The sequence below is a fragment of the Prinia subflava genome, chromosome 17, assembly GCF_021018805.1.
Source record: "Prinia subflava isolate CZ2003 ecotype Zambia chromosome 17, Cam_Psub_1.2, whole genome shotgun sequence".
NCBI lineage: Eukaryota > Metazoa > Chordata > Aves > Passeriformes > Cisticolidae > Prinia > Prinia subflava.
Window position 1 is genome coordinate 15,170,990 of NC_086263.1, and position 17,004 is coordinate 15,187,993.

Genomic DNA, 17,004 nt, shown 5'->3' on the forward strand with positions numbered 1-17,004 from the left:
GTGGAGAAATCACTGAAACCCACGGGAAGACAGAGGATGCCCCTGCAGGGAAGACATTTCACTCCCTGAACTCCACAAAGCAAAGGGAGGGGCAGAGCTGCTGACTGGAGGGGTGGCAGCACCCAGCCCCCTCAGGGGTCCCTGCCTGGGGCCAGGATCAGCTCCAGGCTCCTGAGCAAGGCAGGAACAGGGACTGCCAGGGACTCATGCAGTGGATGAACAACCATGCAGCCAAATCACCCTCCCCAGCCCCCTGTGGGCCAAATCCAACACGGGCAGGTGGTCAGAACAGTCTTAAATATCCAAGAAAAGAAACCCAAAGCACTTTGCAGCCTGAGAGCAAGCAAAAATAACACATGTAAGGCAAGGAAGAGTGGCTGTAGGCAGGAGTAGCTCTTGGGTAATACTCTGAGCTCGATTTCATAGAAATGATGCTGCCAGGAAAGCTGTGTTTCGTCACTACAAATTACATAAATTAATTTCAGCTTCATTCCTACACGTTAGAAATAACTAAACCTGGAGATGGGAGAGAATCAAGACACTGAACTACAGCCATGGGGGACTCGTGGCACTCCATCACCTCCGAGCTGCTGCTGCTGCTGGAGGAGTCACTGCAGAGGAGGAAGAGATCCCCCTCTCCCTCCGAGCTGGAATTTGGGGGTGCCAAGGAACACGAGCAAAGCTCAGGCAGCCCGGAGTTACCCAGGGAGGTGCAGGTGTCAGACCACTGTAAACAGATAAATGCACTTAAAGGCACTGCAGAAAACATGGTCAGTAATCAGCAGCATTTAATGTCCCGGGATGCTGTTGGGAGCTCCCACCAGTAATACATCCAAGAAATTAGAAACATGGCAGTCATTAAATAAAATTCCCGTGTGCTTTACGGAGAGTAAAGCCTTAATGCTGTTACTGTACATGCAGGGCTACAAAATCAGTTTCTTGAAAGAACTTTACAGAGAAAGTCAGAGGCAACTTCAAATCTTGCACAGATCAGCCCAATTCTTCGAGCAGCAGAATTGACTCTGTTTGCAGAAAGGAAAACTCTGCAGCCCAGTGTTTGCAGCTCTCCTGGTCACACACCCCAGAGAGCAGCACTCTCTTGCACCTTTTACCCCTGACTAGTGTGATCTTCACTGAAATAGCACAAAAAAAATCAGAATGTTATAAGGGAAGCCACTTCCATTCATTTCAGTGATCCATAAACTTCCCCCACCCCAAAACCAGAAAGAAACCCCCAAACCAGAAGCTTATTCCCCTATAGTGTCCCCTGTCATTCTGCAGATCAGAAAGGATTCCCAGCTATTGCATGTTCCAGGAGGAAGCAGCCCTGCCTGCCCCTCCTGCAGCTCAGCCTAACCCTAGCCCAGCTCTGGGAGCTCAGACAGTGGGTGGGGACGAGCTCTGGCACATTCCCGTGACCCCTTTGCCCAGCAGGGCTTCCCCTGCTGCTGGCTGCCCCAAGGGCACAGCCCCAGCTCCTGCCAAACCTCATTGCAAAGTGCACATCCACAGGCAGGGCCTGCGTGGGGCCCTGGGGAGAGCTAACTGATGATCCTGCTGATGGCCTGCAGCGAGGGGAACTCCTCGTCCTCGATGTGCAAAGCTTTGTGTGTGAGCACGTCCTGCTGCGTCAGCACCTGCCTGCACGTGGGGCAGATGCAGCAGTCGAGCTCGGCGGGGGAGTCCGTCTGCCAAACATTCTTTTTGTTCTTTTTGGATTTGTTGGAGCTTTGCTTCTCCTTGAGCCGGAAGTCGTTGTGAGCTGAGAGCAGTTCCTGCTGCTTGGCCGTGTCTGGCAGCAACACCAACAACTCCTTGAAAATCTTCTTGAAGTTTTCTCCCAGCAGTTCCCGGCAGCTTTTGTAATACTGAGCTGCAGAGATCAGCCCCTGCAGGGGACAGGGAAGGGCAACGATCAGAGGAAAATAAATATCTATCTATTAAAAATCCCAGTGGAACTCAGGCCTCCCAGAAAGGGAGGCTTTGGGAACCCACTCACCTGCCTGAACTGCCCAGAATGAGTTTTAAATTTATTGAACTTGGACTCGTCGCTCTGAAGAAATTCTTTAATGGATTGTATGAGCTGGATGTTCCTCTGCTGGAAGTTCTCAGGTATCAAGTATGATCCGTGACAGGGTTTTGGCCTGTGTTGGAAAAGACCAGAAGTGACCCTGACACTGGTTTGTGTCACACAAAGATGCCCTGGGACATAAATCACAAGGCTGTCCTGGTTTACAGCTGCATGTCCTTCCTCCACCCAGCTACACAAAAGCAGCACACAGCTGTCTTGTCAGGATAATAAAATATGGGATTTCCATATCAGATTCCAGCTTTACACAAACAGAATGTTTAAAACCCAAGTTTAGCGTGGTCCCGGTGAGCTGGGTGCACTCCAAAGACCTGAGCAAAGACCTCACCCTGAATAAACCAACAGATAATGCAGGCTCTGTATTAAACTGACACAAGGTTTTCCCTCCCCTTTTCCCAAAATCTCCTTTTTCTGTCCCAGAAGAAACCAGAGAGCAGCTACTGGAAAGATCAGAGCAGTGAAGGTCACCAAGGAGAACAAGGCTCAGCACCTTCCTGCTGGGACTCCCACAGAATCGATGGGAAGTACAGGAAAATGTTAGAGCTGCAGATTTCCAAATAAATCTAGAATGGACCAAGGTCTAAGCAGCCAAAACACTGCACAGGCTTGCAGTTCCTCAGTGCTGTAACTACACAGGGCTGGTTTGTGCAATTCTCCTGAATCCAACCCGCAGCACCCGGGGACTTCCCAAGGGGAATCTTCCCCAGGCTGCCCCCCTGAGTCACCCCCGTGTGCTGTGACAGCAGCGAGGGCTGAGGGGTCCCACAGCCCTGGCAGCCCCTGCACTCACTCTTTCAGAGCTGTAGTGATGGGTTCAGAGATGGTGGAGGATGGGATGACAGCGAAGCCCGGGGGGGGTTTGCTGACAGGCACCGACAGGCCCGGAGGCGGAGGAGGGTTCTTCAACAGCACCACGGAGTTAAAGCCTGAGGGAAGCACACAAGGGGCAGGAATGACATCACCCACAGACCCCTGGCTAAAACCCAAACCAGTGCCTGCCACGCTCTGCACAAGCACCACGAAGAGTTTGCAGTGCAGACATCACTAACATCGGAAAAAACCTAAAAAAAAAATCTTCAAGAAGCACTTGAGAGTGGCTGATGTTCCTCTACAGAGAAAGTGCTTTAATTATTCATTTACTTTCTCAATGGAAAATAATCTTGAAAGCCCACTCCGAGTCACAATGAAAAACACTTTTGCATTATTAAAGTGAACACAGATCACAGGAGGAGGCAGCAGCCCAGCCCGGCCTGTCCCAGCAGGGGCTGCACAAGCAGCGGTGCCGGCGCCCCCGGTGCGATCCCACTGCCATGAAAACCACTCCAAGCCACGTCTGCTCCTGTCTCTCTGCCTTGACAAGGTCACTGCTGAAAGCACGGCAGGAAACCTCTGCCAGCACAGGAGGAAGTGGCCAAGGAAGTGAAGGGACAAGTGCCAGCAGGGACAGGACACAGCCAGATTGCCTGCAGCGGCTTCCAAGGCAGATCTTGGAGCACAACACACGGATGTGTCACCCTGGGGACAGGGAAAAACCAGCTCTTCATCCACCCCCAGAGAGCAAACATCTCCTGCTGTGGGGCAGAGGTGATTCCTAGAGGACATTCCAGCCCTGCTGTGTCACCCAGGCTGCCTCTGCCTCCAGAGCCCAACTTGGAACCCAGTGGCAGAACATCACAAGAGCCAGAGGGAGTTTACACAACACATCCACGTGTTCTCTGGGCTCTCCCAAGCAAAGCTGGCCATGCCCAGCAGTGCTTCCCCATCCCTGGAAGTGTCCAAGGCCAGGCTGGAGCAACCTGGTCCAGTGCAAAGTGTCCCTGCCCAAGGCAGGGAGTGGAATGAGGTGATTTTTAAGATCCCTCCCTCCCAAACCATTCCACGATGCCGTGATTCATTCCCTGCTTACCTGGTGGTGGGGGCATCCTGGCTGATCCTGAGCTCCCAAGAGCTGGGAAGTCTTCCTGAGGTAAAGGGCATTTGTTAGTCCCTGGGGGCTTTTTAAGGCCGGGGGGCTCTTTGGGTGCAGCACAGCCAGCTGCTGGTTTCTCCGCGTGCCCGTTGACGACGGCCGCGGCTCTGTCGGGGCCGTGAGCAGCAGGGAACGCCCTGCAGGGCTGCTCTGCCTCCGGGGGCCTCTCTGCGGCTGGCCTGGGGAACGGCGCCTCCTGCGGCGGCCGAGGGGACGACGGGCTCTGCTTCTCAACCCCACACTTCTTCTTCTTGCCCACTTTCGTGAAAGTTTGTGAGGTAGAAGCCGCCAGCAAGGACGAGACGTCGAACATGGTGGGGGTGTTGCGGATCTCCTGGGTGGTCAGGCCACCCCCGCCGTCCTCGTCGTCCGACTCACAGAGTTTATTGCTCTTCTTACTTCCTTTGGAGGTGTTCAAGGATGGTTTTTTGGCTGGCTGGTTGATACAGGGGCTGCTCATGGCTTTGACCACGTTTTTACTGGAACCATTGTTCCACGCAGATGTGATGTGAGTCACTGTCTTATGGGTGGGCTTCACTTTGGACACCAGGGCTGGGAAATCCTCCTCCTGGAACGCCGCTCTCCTGGCAGTCGCCGTGTACGTCAGAGACATCCCTGAGGAGATGGCGGGAGCTGCAGAGGAGGACAAGCTTGGGAAGTCTTCTTCTTTAAGCTTCACCAGTGCTGGCTGGGCAGAGCTGTGGAGCAGGGAGAGGGTTGGAGTTACTGAGGCAGCAGAAGCCCAAGGGACAGCACCAACCCACAACTCTCCACTCCTCCTCAGTCACTTAGGGTGGTGCAACAGGAGCTGGACAGGATGATCCTTGTAGGTCCCTACCCACTGAGGATATTCCATGATTGATTCTATTCCATGATTCTATTCCATGATTCTAAGATCAAGCCAGGAGCTAAAGCAAGACCCGATGCTGCTCACGCTGGTGAGCGGCACAGAAACAGCTCCAGGCAGGAGAGGACAAGGAGGGGAAACCTTGGAGGGATCAAATGATCTGGAAAATCATTTTCCCCAGAAATGCAGCACACATCAATCAGCCTCTAGATGTGCTTTGTCCCTGCTGCAGCCCTGCACAGACTCACCCTTGGAGAGGTCCTGCTGCAGAGCCGATTGCTGGAAAGTCGCCCTGGCTGAGCATTCCATTAGCAGCTGCTTCTTTTGGAACAGGAACAGAAAGAGCAAAGACATTGTTTTCAACCCAAATCCATTCATTCCAGAGCAGGGGCTATCAAGGGCCATGACAGCAGCACTACCAAGGCCCATTTTCAGCCCCTGATGATGTCATTGACTGACATTCCCCAAGAACTATTTAAATCCATGCATCACCATTTCCTTCAATTAACTGTGTTGCCCATTATCTTGTGGCATTCAGGAAATTCATAATGCTTTAAATGAGTAAAACATAGCTAAGGCAGAAGTTTCTGAGAGAACTTTCCAGACACTGAGGTACCCTGACACCTGTCCAACACTCACCTGTGACATCACTTGAAGACTTTGGCACACGTTTGGAGCCGAGCACATCGGGATCCCTCAAATCCTCCTTTCTCCCCCTGCTGCCTTCCTCTTTGTCCTCCACCCTCCTCTTCTCTTCCTGCCGTTTGGCTGCCACAGACGCCCTGACTGCTGCTGCAACATCCCTGTCTTCTTCTTCCCTGCAGGACAGGTCAGATTCCCTTGGTCACACACCAAGGATCACGGAGCAGCCGCCTCGCTGCAGTGTCACCTCTGCGGTGCCAGCTCCGGTGACATCCCTGATCTTGTGCTGCCACCTGCTGAGAACCCCAAACCAGCCACACCACCCCGATCCACCCCAGCTAGGTAACATTTCCCCTTGGATTTCCAAGTTCCATGTGTGGGAATAACAATCCAAGCCAGAAGAAACCAGAGTGAGCTGGGAGAAGACAGTACCACTGCTGCAGGGGGCACCTGTCTCTGCTGTTCATTTCCAAACGTATGGAATCATTCTTGGAGGCCACAGGAGCCCTGAGACATGGCTGGGCATGAACTCTCAACACATGCACAATCCACATGCGACACCAACAGAGGAGTGTTTTGGGATGGACTTTTTCCCCAGTGGAATCTCCAGTAATGAACCAGCTGCCCATCCAGTGAGAAGAAAATTAAGATGTGCAGGATGTGAAAAGCACTCGGGTCTGGTGTGGATGAAGAGACACAGAAATGCAAAGTTTCATTTCAATACTTAACCCTCTTCCTTTTCCAAAGCACTCAGTCTGGCCACACAGAGATCTGTTAGTTCAATGAAAAGCATGGTCCTGAGAACAGGAATTTCACGATTACCCAGACCAAAAACTCCATTAAACCTGCACAGACTTGTCACTTCAGAAAATCCTATTTAGAGAAGTTTGCATAAAAGCAGCTGCTGGAATTAATTTAGGGTTCTGAGTTTATTTAGTCCACAAGTTGAGGGTTGCATTGTTTGCTTCCTGAGCTGAAACCTCACACAAAGTAATTCCATGATGACCAAGCAGAAGCCAGGACACGGGCTTGGACTGGAAGCTCTCAGCTAAGGATCCACCATGGAGGCCTCCAAATTTTGTACCACTTCTTTCCTCCTAATCCAGCAAAATACTGTGAATTGGCAAGCAAAAGCCAAAATTAAATGGGAAAAAAACTCCACACAAGGTTGTGCTACTCACCTCTTGTACCTCCAGCTGCCTCTCCTGTTCTGCTGGTTCCCTCGGCTGCTCAACCTGCCCGCCCTCCCTTGCCTGTTGAACCTGTCAACCTCCTCGTAGTCCTCTGCACCTACAACACCTAAAACAGGAGGGAGGGATGGTCATTCTCAGTTATTTCTCTAATGCAAGCATCACACTGTGCCTGAAAAACGCAAAAATATACTGCTACAAATAAATTATCTTCATTTCTTTCTGACGAACCAACTCAGCAGTTCTCCGAAAATTACCGGTCCTCATTAAACTCACACAAAGGGAAAAATCCTACAACAATTCAGGCAGGACGGGATGTCTGGATATCACCTGCTCCAGCCCTTGACTCAAAGCAAAGCTCTGAAACTACACCAGAGAGCTTTGTCTGGGCAAGTTCTGGTTATCTTCAAACTCTGCAATCTCTCAGGCTGGAGAGGCCTTCTCAAACTCTGCAACCTCGCAGGTTCAAGAGGTCTTCTCAGCCTCTACAAGCTCTTGGAGCTGCTCTTTGTCTACCTTCCTTGGGAAGAATTTCTTCACGGCTACAAAATATTCACCAGGTGCTCTTGAAAACTCTTAGAGAACAAGAGCCATGGAATGGTTTGGGTGGGAGGGACCTTAGAGAACATCTCCTTGCAGGGCAGTGACACCTTTCCCCAGGGCAGGCTGCTGGCACTAGGACATCTCCTTGCAGGGCAGTGACACCTTTCCTCCAGCCCAGGCTGCTGGCACTAGGACATCTCATTGCAGGGCAGTGACACCTTTCCCCAGGGCAGGCTGCTGGCACTAGGACATCTCATTGCAGGGCAGTGACACCTTTCCCCAGGGCAGGCTGCTGGCACTAGGACATCTCATTGCAGGGCAGTGACACCTTTCCCCCAGGGCGTTGCAGGGCAGTGACACCCTCCCCCAGGGCAGGCTGCTGGCCCTCCCGGGGTGGCAGCCATGCCCGCCCGTGCCCCGCTGACCGCCCGTGCCCGCTGCCCGCCCGTGCCCCGCTGCCCGCCCGTGCCCCGCTGCCCGCCCGTGCCCCGCTGACCGCCCGTGCCCCGCTGACCGCCCGTGCCCGCTGCCCGCCCGTGCCCGCTGCCCGCCCGTGCCCGCTGCCCGCCCGTGCCCGCTGCCCGCCCGTGCCCGCTGCCCGCCCGTGCCCGCTGCCCGCCCGTGCCCGCTGCCCGCCCGTGCCCGCTGACCGTCGCTGCGGCGCGGGTGCCGTGGTGTGTAGGTGAACTGCAGGTCGATGTGGCGGTTCTGGCGCGCCTCGGCGCGGCTCTTGCTGTGGCAGGCGCTCTTGTGGGCCTTGTAGTCGATCTCGGTGCGGAAGGCGTGCGTGAACTGCTCCGAGCTGCAGCGGCCCTCCTCGCACAGGAAGTGCTTCTCCCTGAAGTGCTCCCGCAGGTATTCGTAGTCACTGGGGAGGGAAAAACACACGGCTGACCCTTCCCTCTCTGTGACACAGCTGCTCCTCAAGGGTGATGCCTTCAGTTCTAGCTTTTATATTTTCCTGATTCTGCACTGCATTGGTACATCACTCTGAGCTCCATAGAAAGTGTTACCCACTTCTCCTCACAGCTCAGTCACACAGAACAATCCTTCTCCAGCCCCAGAACCAAGGGCACCACTGCAGCTTCAGCCCAAAAGGTACAAACAGCAAACTGAGGAGAGCAATCTGGGAGGATGGGACTGCATCACCTGCAGCTGTAATTGGACAATTAACCCAATATGTAAATGGACCAAAACTCATAAAAGTGTGAAAACTCCTGACCCAGTGTCCATCTTGGGTGTAGCCCTGGCCAGGCTCTTGTACTGCCCAAGGTGGATCCTTTTAAAGCCTTTTTAATAAATCCCTGCTTTATTCCTTTAATTCTGTCCAGCCTCTGCTCCAGGCAGCCTCTCAAGGCATCAAGGGGAGGTGAGGACAAGCCCTGGTGGTTGGTTTGTCCTTATTCCTAGGGAGGTTTTCCAGCTGACACTGTTTCTGTACAGCCAATGCATGATCCAGGTGTTAAACCAAAGCCACAGATGCTCAGCACATCCAGCTGTGCATACAGCGAAGAAGTTACCTCTATTCCCTTTGCACACAAACTTTGGGACAGTAGGATCAAGGAATCACAGAATGAAGGTTAGAAAAGACCTTTGAGACCATCAAGCAGCACCACCACGTTCTCCACTAAGTCGTGTCCCTGGGTGCCACATGGTTTTAAACACTTGCAGGGATGGTGACTCCACCATTCCCCTGGCTAACTCCTTCCAGTGCCTGGCAATCCTTCCCATGAAGGAATTTTTCCCAATATTCAATCTAAATCTCCCCTGGTGCAACTTAAGAACACCTCCTCTGGTCCAGTCCCCCATTAGAGGTAACACACCAGACAGTTGCTGTCAGGCTGCAAAATTACCTTTCAATAAAGAAAATTTTAAAGCATGAACTAGACTCCAAGTGAATATTTTGGCTATTTATCCAAGGAATTGCAGCCAACCCGCTGCCATTCCTCCACTCTGCTTTCAAACGCCACCACCCCCTAAATTCAAAGCAAGGAATTTTCAAAGAGGAAGGACCCATCTCCACGGGCAGCTTGCCTGTAGTACTCCTGGGCGCCCTCGGAGTCGCAGAAGTGGCAGAAGTAGTGATCCCTGCGCAGGTGCTTCAGCAGCTCGTCGTTGTCCAGGTACCGCTCGTCGCAGAACTTGCAGAGGGGGTGGCCCCGGTGGGAGGTGTCGTCGGGGTCCCCGTGGATGCGGTGCCGGGCCAGGTCCTTCCTGGAATACCATTTCCTCTCGTAGGTGAAGATCTGCAGAGCAGGTGTTGTGTTAGTACATTTGTATTTATAGATTTGTGTCGTTTCCTATGGGCACACGACTAAACGGAACAAGCCGGGATGTGTTCAGCTTCTCCATCTGTAGGGATGGAGGATTTGCTTCGAAAAGATGCAGTTTGATCACCAACACCTAAAATTTTTGGTGGACAGGAAACAAAATTCAAATGTTGGACTCAAATTAAATCTAACTTGCATTTCTCTGAACACTGGAAATGGATTTAATTCACTTTTTTCCCTTTGGAATCTCTTTATACTGTAATGAGTTTAAATGATAATCTCTGGGGTGGAAAAATCCTGACTATCTATTTATCCACAAACAGTATTTTGCATTCTCAAATTTAAAAATCCCAAGTGAGCTGTTTTACTTTCCTCTCACAATAACCACCCCAAATAGCTGCACACAGAGGATCCACTCCAGTGAACAAACTGTGTACCACAAGCCAACCCTCTGCCTCACTACCACATGAGCTGTTTTGGTAGGAAGGGTTCTGGAGATGCCAAAAAGATCAACCCAGCCTTGAGAACAGAATATCCTTTATTTCTGGCCTAGACAAGTACTGGAAATTGCTCTGGGAAAAGCTCTGTTTGGGTTTGCCAAAGCTGATGGACAGAAGCTTCACAAGTTTAAGAGTTTCTTTTCAGTGGGTACAAGTAACATGGAACTCTTCTCTTTGAAATAAAAATCTCTACAATATTCTGAAATTAAAAAGGAACAGTTTTAATATTGTTTGTGACTGAAAATGGCAACCAAGTTCCCTCAGTGCTGGCTACATTCACTGAGCACAAAGCACCTCAGCAGAGCTCAAGGGACACCAGAAACCAAAGGAGGTCCTGCCCTCCTTCCCCACTTCCCTTCCATCAGCTCCAGGGATTCCAAGACCACAGGAAAGACTCAGCTCAGTCCCCAAACTTATTAGGGTTCATTGAGGTCAACCTGCCCACTCTGGATCCCACCCCTTTTGGCAGCAAACTCCAGCTCACCTGGCACAAACCAACTGTGGCACCACCACTGTGGGCTTTAATTTAAAATCTGGAGAACCTCCAGGCCCTCTTTATTAATTCATTAATTTATGGAAGGAGAAAGGCTTAAAATAAAGCAACTGGCCTCTCTGCAGGAAGAGGGAACTTTAAAAAATCCTTGCTGCTCTGCCTTCCCATCTTCCCAGGAACTCCTGGAGGTCACGGAGGGAAACCCCCTCCTTCCCAACATCCAAGCAGAGCTCACCTTCAAGTGCTTAACGCAGAGTTTGCAGCAGAAGAGCTCGTGCTGCTTCCTCATGTGCTGTTCCAGATCTGCAAAGGTGTTGAAGGGCTTTGCATCCGGGCACAAGGGGCATTCGTGCTGCAGCAGCTTCCTGAGGGATGAGAGAGATTCCCAAACATGATCCAATTCCCTCTCAGCACCCCGACACCTTTAGCAAAACACAAATGCTCCACTCCTGGCAGGAGGCTCCAGCTTTCTGCCTGCCCCTGCAACCTGCAGTGAGGGCTGTGACCTGCTCATCCCAAGAATTCTGCTGGATGGCAGGAATAGGATGGAACCAGATTACCCCGAGGTTCCAGCTGCTGGAAAAGAGCTGAGCAGCCACAGAGTAGGAACCACACTCTGCAAAACTGAGCAAACTGAAACAAACCCTTCCCCTGCTGGGGATTCAGCTGATTCCTGCAACACTCACATCCAATTCCATTCCACTTCCCACTGTCAGAAACTGAGGGATACGGTGGGGAGAGAGAAAGAATGGTATTAGGAGAGGAGGGGAAAAAAAATCCCACCCCAAAACCCCATCCCACAATGGTTCCCAAGAAGAGCTGAGCACTGGTCTCACTGGGAGACCCCCACTCCCTCATTCCCAGAAATATCAAGCCATGCAAGACTGTAAATGTACCAAAGTTACACTCTCAGCCCAAATCAGGGTGAATATAATGCCCAGTGCTCCAAGGAGGAGATTCCACTGCCTGCAGGGCCTCGTCTTTTCCATTCCTCTTTCCATTATCTCAAACTCTCCCAATTAAGACTGTTATGAAAAATATTTGTAGAACACCACGCTAATGCCACCTTTTATTCTGCACTGTTTTTTGAACTCCACCTTTTTCCTCTCCCATTCAGAATTAAGATCTTTGTGTGAACACAATGTTACTCTTCATGCAATACTTGGCACACCTGGGTTTGGTTAGTCCTTATTCAGCACAGCAGTAATTACAATTATAACAGTAATTAAGCCTTTATCATTTTCCATGGCAAGCAGCCATGCAAGGAACGGGAAAGTTTTCAGCAACTTTGCTGCTGTTAAAGCTGCCAAAAATGACATTTATTGAGAGAACAAAGCTTGTGTGTTGTGTGAGCCCAACGCTGCAGCCCCCAGGAGCTGGCGGGTGCTCAGTGCCCTGCTCCAGGCTGTCACCTTGCCAAAAACACCTGCACGGCAGGTGACTCACAGCTCCCCAAATCCCAGGAAACCGCAGCACCCCGCCCTCCCGCGGCAGCGCTTCCTGCCACGTCCCGTGCACCTCCACGTGCTCGGGGACATTCCAGGGAGGAGCCAGGGCTCACCTGTACAGCGCATAAACCTCCGCATCCATGAAATAAATGTCGTATTTCTTCTCATGCTGCAGCTGGTGCAGGGCTATGGAGGAGAAGGACGGGAGCTTCCGCCCGAACACCACCTGCGGGAAGGGCACCGGGATCAGTTCGGGATTCCCCGGCACCAACTCGGGGAGCTCCCCACGCCCACAGCCCGGTGCCAGCCCCAGCTGTCACCGCCCCCAGGCACTGTCCCCTGCTGTCAGCAGGGCCACGGCACAGCTTATCAACCCGCCGGGGAAACGTGGAGTGGCCCAGCCTGGCCTTTGGAGTTTGAACGAGACTAGGAAACGTTTCTGGTGTGTTTTGCTCCCACAGCTGTTCCCAGAGTAAATATCCTCAGCCAACACAACCCCTTCCACAGGGAACGCCTGGCAGGAGCCCTGCCCTCGGCTCCTCCCCGTCTCCTGGAGGAGCACACGGGAACCTGGAGTCTCCAAGTGACAAGTGACTCAGTGTCTGAGGCAGGGACACCACTGTTTCTTCTTTCCTTAACTCCCAGGAAAGCGAGGAGCAAAACACACAACATTTGCTGAATTATCTGTACCCCACACCCCTCTCGGGGCATTTCCTTGCTCCCCTCGCTGGGCTCTGAGCCCTGCAGCTCCCACCGCTGCTGCTCCCGCACACATTCCCAGCTGGGAATCACTGGGGTAGCAGCAACATTTAACATTTAACTAACAGCCAGAGTTACCAGCCCCAGCCCAGAACGGCTGAGACACAAATACAGTAAAGAATTTCAGTTCTTACAGCAAAACTACATGATAAATCTAGACACAGATTCCCAGAGAAGCTGTGGCTGCCCCTGGATCCCTGGCAGTGTCCAAGGCCAGGCTGGAGCGCCCTGGGACAGTGGGAGGTGTCCCTGCCCGTGGCAGGGGGTGGCACGGGAGGGGCTTTAAGGTCCCTTCCATTCCAAAGCATTCCAGGATTTTACGATCCCATGAGCCCTCCTAAGAGCTGATGCCTCCTGGAGCAGGAAGCAAAGGCTCTATTCTCTCCTGCCAGAGCGAGCCCTGCTGACTTCACACCATAAACATTCACTCTAAACTCCATTTTCTTCACGTTTTGTTTCCCACTCGCCCAGGCACCCCCGGGAACGGGGCAGAGGACGGATAACCCGGGCCGTGCCGGTTCCGCCCAGCACATTCCCCCTCCGCCCCGCGCCCGAGCGCTGCCCCGCCCGGCCCGAGGCCCCTGAGCCGCGGGCCCGGCCTCACCTGCCGCAGCTCCTCCCGGCACACGGCGCAGTACCGGACACCGCAGAGCGCCCGCATCCGCACGGAGCAGCGGTAGCAGATCGGGTGCTCGCAGCGGCCCAGGGCCACCACGTCCAGCTCCCCGCAGCACAGCACGCACGGCCCCTCGGCCGGGCCCGGCCCCGCGCCGGCCATGGCGGCCATGGCGGCCTCGGCCCCGCGCCGCCCCGCCCGCACCACTAAGCGCGGGCTAGAGCGCCGCCCCACCATAGAGACGCGCGCTCGCACAGCGCTCAGCGGCCATAGAGCTCCGCCCAGAGCGCCGCCGCGCTGCCGGAATTGATCCCGCCCACGGCGACAGCACCACCCCACTGATGTCACCGCGCGGTCCTCCACGGCCGGCCATAGAGACGCGGCGCGGTGACCATAGAGATGCGCGGGGCGGAGCGGCCCCGGCTGAGCCGCTCTGGCTCCCTCTCGGTGGCAGCTCTGGGGCGGAGGAGGACCCCAGGGCTGTTCGGGGGTCCCGGACACATTTGGGGTCCCCCAGGTCGTTCCTGGTTGTGGGGACATGGGGACCTTAGACTCTGCACCTCAGTCTGTGGGGATATGAGGGACCAGAGGGCGGTTCCTGCTACCTCTGGATTTGGGGACATGGGGGACCTCAGCCCATGCTTCCCCCGCGGCTGATTTGTGTAGGATTTTCCCAGGACAAACACCTCCTCTGGCGTGCAAACAGACCCTCCATGGATTCATCAGATCGACACCTCCGCCTCTTGATATAATTTTAATTTTTAATTTCATAACCCAGCTGTGAGTTTTCCCAGATAAGCTGGGAGTGATTGTGGAAATAAAAGTGTTAAAAACGCACTTGAAACACTGCAGACGCTGGGATTGTGTATCCATCAGAGCAGGAACACAAACGAGCTCAGTGTAATATAAATAAACCTGCATTTGCTGCAGGTGCTGAGGCACACACGGCGCTCAGGTCGCACCTGTCCGGTGCAGCCCAGGTGAGCTGGGGTCACACCTGGCTGGGGAAGGCTTTAGGAAGGTGTGTCCCGATCCTGCCCCCGCAGCTCCTGCCGGGGCTGGGTCCTCTCTGAGCGCACAGAGGGGAATTGCGGCTGCTTGGACAGGAGAGGGAGCTCCAGGAGCACGGAAAGTGCTTTAACAGCAGCCATGTTCCTCTGCAAGTGAGAGAAAAGAAAAAGCAAAGAAAAGGAAAAAAAAAAAAAAAAAAGGAGAAAAGCTTGTTTGGCGACAGCACAGAGGAACACACAGGATGTTTTTCATAGTTTGCTGTCTCCCTCCTCTTTTTCCTCACAGATCCCTGCTAAGTGACCAGGGTAGGCTCACTGAGTCATAAAATCTTGGAGTGGTTTGGGTTGGGAGGGACCTCAAAGCCCATCCAGTGCCACCCCTGCCATGGCAGGGACACCTCCCACTGTCCCAGGGTGTTTTAAGCCCTGTCCAGCCTGGCCCTGGACACTGCCAGGGATCCAGGAACAGGCACGGCTTCTCTGGGAATGCCATGCCAGCCCTTCACCACCCTCACAGCCAGAAATTCCTTCCTCATATCCTCATCTAACCCTGCCCTCTGGCAGTGGGAAGCCATTCCCCCTTTTCCTGTCACTCCAGTTCACGATGAAATTCCTACTGAATTCCTAGGATCTTCCTGGAAGATCGTATTAGCACCTTTATGGTTCCAGTCTTCTTTCTTTTCCCTGAATTTTTTGTCATTTGAGTCAAAAGTTGCCCTTCGTTTTCTTTGAGCTATAAACATTCATTTCAGGACAAAGCAACTCATCAAATAAACCATTAAAACATCCCATGATGTTCACCAGCCTCGGTTAACGACATCTGTGCCATCAAATAAATTAAGTAATAGGTTTGTTAAGTGTTTGGGGGCAGATAATGAAGGATTTGAACGATTTGGATCATTGGGTACAACAGGTAATATTTACTTTCTCCTAGAGAGCCCCATTTATCCCTCTTGAGCGTGGAGTGGGATAACACACGTCTTACTAATCAACCCTGAAGTGTGTTTGGGTGGGGCTGCGTGGAATAATTAGGAATGACTGTGGATGCTGGCTGTAATTACTCCAGGAAATGTTCCCCGAATTAATGACACTGTTGAAAATGTTTTTGTGCCCCAACTGCATCACCCAATTTTGGAGAGCAGTTAGCATGAAATGAGCTGGAGGCTGCTGGCAGTGATGTGCTGCCCTGAGTGTCACTTGGCTGGGGAGTGACACCGTGGCTCAGGGTCATAAACACACCTGAGGGACTGGCACGGGGAGGGACATTACTCATTGCCAGCACGATGGGACATGGGGACTCAGCAGGAGCTGGGACACTTCAGAGTTCAGCTCTGGTTGGTGACATCACTTCCCACCAGCCCAGGAGCACCAAGGGCCTGATCAAAGCCCTGATCCTGCAAAGTGTGTCCAGAGCAGTGTGGTGTTCCCCCAGGAGTGTGTGATGTTCCTGGTCCTGCTGTTTTCCAGGCTGGCAGCAGCTCCTCAGCTGGGGCATTTTCTGCTTTTGGGATGATATTTGTTATAATCAGTGTCTGGGGGAAACCAGTGGAGATTCCTTGTCCCTTCATGGTGCAGGTGAACTTCCCCTGGCACTGACAGCTCCTTCCAGGTCAGATCCCATGCTCAGTTTTCAGATCCAGGCAGTTTGTTTAGAACAAAACCCACGTAAGGCTATCACAGAATGGCCTGGGCTGGAAAGAACCTTGATGATCAACTGTGTTCCTTCCAGCACAGGCTGGAGAGGAGATCCATCCCTGGCCTCTACACCCACCGTGGGATGAGCCAGCCCAGCCCCATCCCAGCTTTTGCCACATTGCCATTGGCAAAGTTGGGTGTCCTTCGCTGCTGCCTCTTGTTCTTCCTCCACAGCACCCAAGAGAAAGGCTTGGAACAGCCCTTCCACGGCACCACGGCCTCAGGCTGCACCAGGGAACCTTCAGGATGGATACTGGGAAAATCCCCTCATGGAAAGAGCAGTGTTGGAGTCCCCATCCCTGGATGTGGCACTTGGGGACAGAACTTAGTGGTGGCCTTGGCAGTGCTGGGAGCGTGTTTGTGCTCAGTGGTGTTGGAGCTCTGTTCCAACCTCAATGATTGTGTGATTCCATGATTCCAAATCCTGCTGACGCAGCTCTGCTGCTACCATGGCTCGTCCAGCAGTTGGACACCTCTTTCCACAGCTGTAAAATGCTAAAAAAACCCCTCTCTGTTCCATTTTGACATCATCACACAAGATATTCCAACTCTTCTGGGATTCCCATCATCATCAGGCATCACAAAGAATTGCTAAAAAGCCAACATTGAAATATTCAAACTTCATCAAAGCAAGTTTTCAGCTCCTCACCCTTCTGGAGAGCCATCCTGCTGGTGCCTGTGAGTCATGTGTTGAGATTAATTTATTTTGTGGTGCAGAGAGGTTTTTATAACCCTGTTTGAAGGGATTGAATCATTCTTTGCTGATGATTTAAAGATGCTGGTTTATTTCTCTGGTGATTGCAAATGAAAGCCGGATCTTAGCACTGATTGTGACCCCAAAACATAAAGAAATAAAATTTTATAGAATTAACTGGGTTCTAAATATCTTAGTTGGTGCTTAGTTCTATGTGTTGGCAGGCAGGGAATGTTTCC

At 52.6% G+C, this 17,004-nt stretch overlaps 1 protein-coding gene across 2 annotated transcripts; it reads right to left on the reverse strand.

The window, feature by feature from the left end:
• Positions 1 to 771: 771 nt before the first annotated feature.
• Positions 772 to 13,618, reverse strand: ZNF598 (zinc finger protein 598, E3 ubiquitin ligase). Of its 2 annotated transcripts, none has more exons than XM_063413972.1 (12): positions 13,355 to 13,618; positions 12,105 to 12,217; positions 10,779 to 10,908; positions 9,315 to 9,526; positions 7,931 to 8,148; positions 6,729 to 6,846; positions 5,545 to 5,723; positions 5,154 to 5,223; positions 3,996 to 4,756; positions 2,880 to 3,015; positions 2,000 to 2,144; positions 772 to 1,889 (listed from the first exon to the last, which is right to left on the reverse strand). In XM_063413972.1, exons 1-12 carry the CDS (start codon positions 13,601 to 13,603, stop codon positions 1,542 to 1,544), a joined length of 2,679 nt encoding a protein of 892 aa, XP_063270042.1. In that variant the 5' UTR covers positions 13,604 to 13,618; the 3' UTR covers positions 772 to 1,541. The 2 variants fall into 2 exon arrangements, with proteins under 2 accessions (XP_063270042.1, XP_063270040.1); XM_063413970.1 differs by having other exon boundaries at positions 5,154 to 5,226.
• Between the last annotated feature and the right edge of the window lie 3,386 nt (positions 13,619 to 17,004).

Coding starts and splice junctions, on each gene's coding strand:
- ZNF598 (XM_063413970.1), bottom strand. CDS start 13,603: ATGGTGGGGCGGCGCTCTAGCCCGCGCTTAGTGGTGCGGGCGGGGCGG. Junction 4,757..5,153: donor GCAGCAGGACCTCTCCAAGG/GTGAGTCTGTGC, acceptor CCTGCTCCACAG/CTCTGCCCAGCCAGCACTGG. Junction 1,890..1,999: donor ATTCTGGGCAGTTCAGGCAG/GTGAGTGGGTTC, acceptor TGTCCCCTGCAG/GGGCTGATCTCTGCAGCTCA.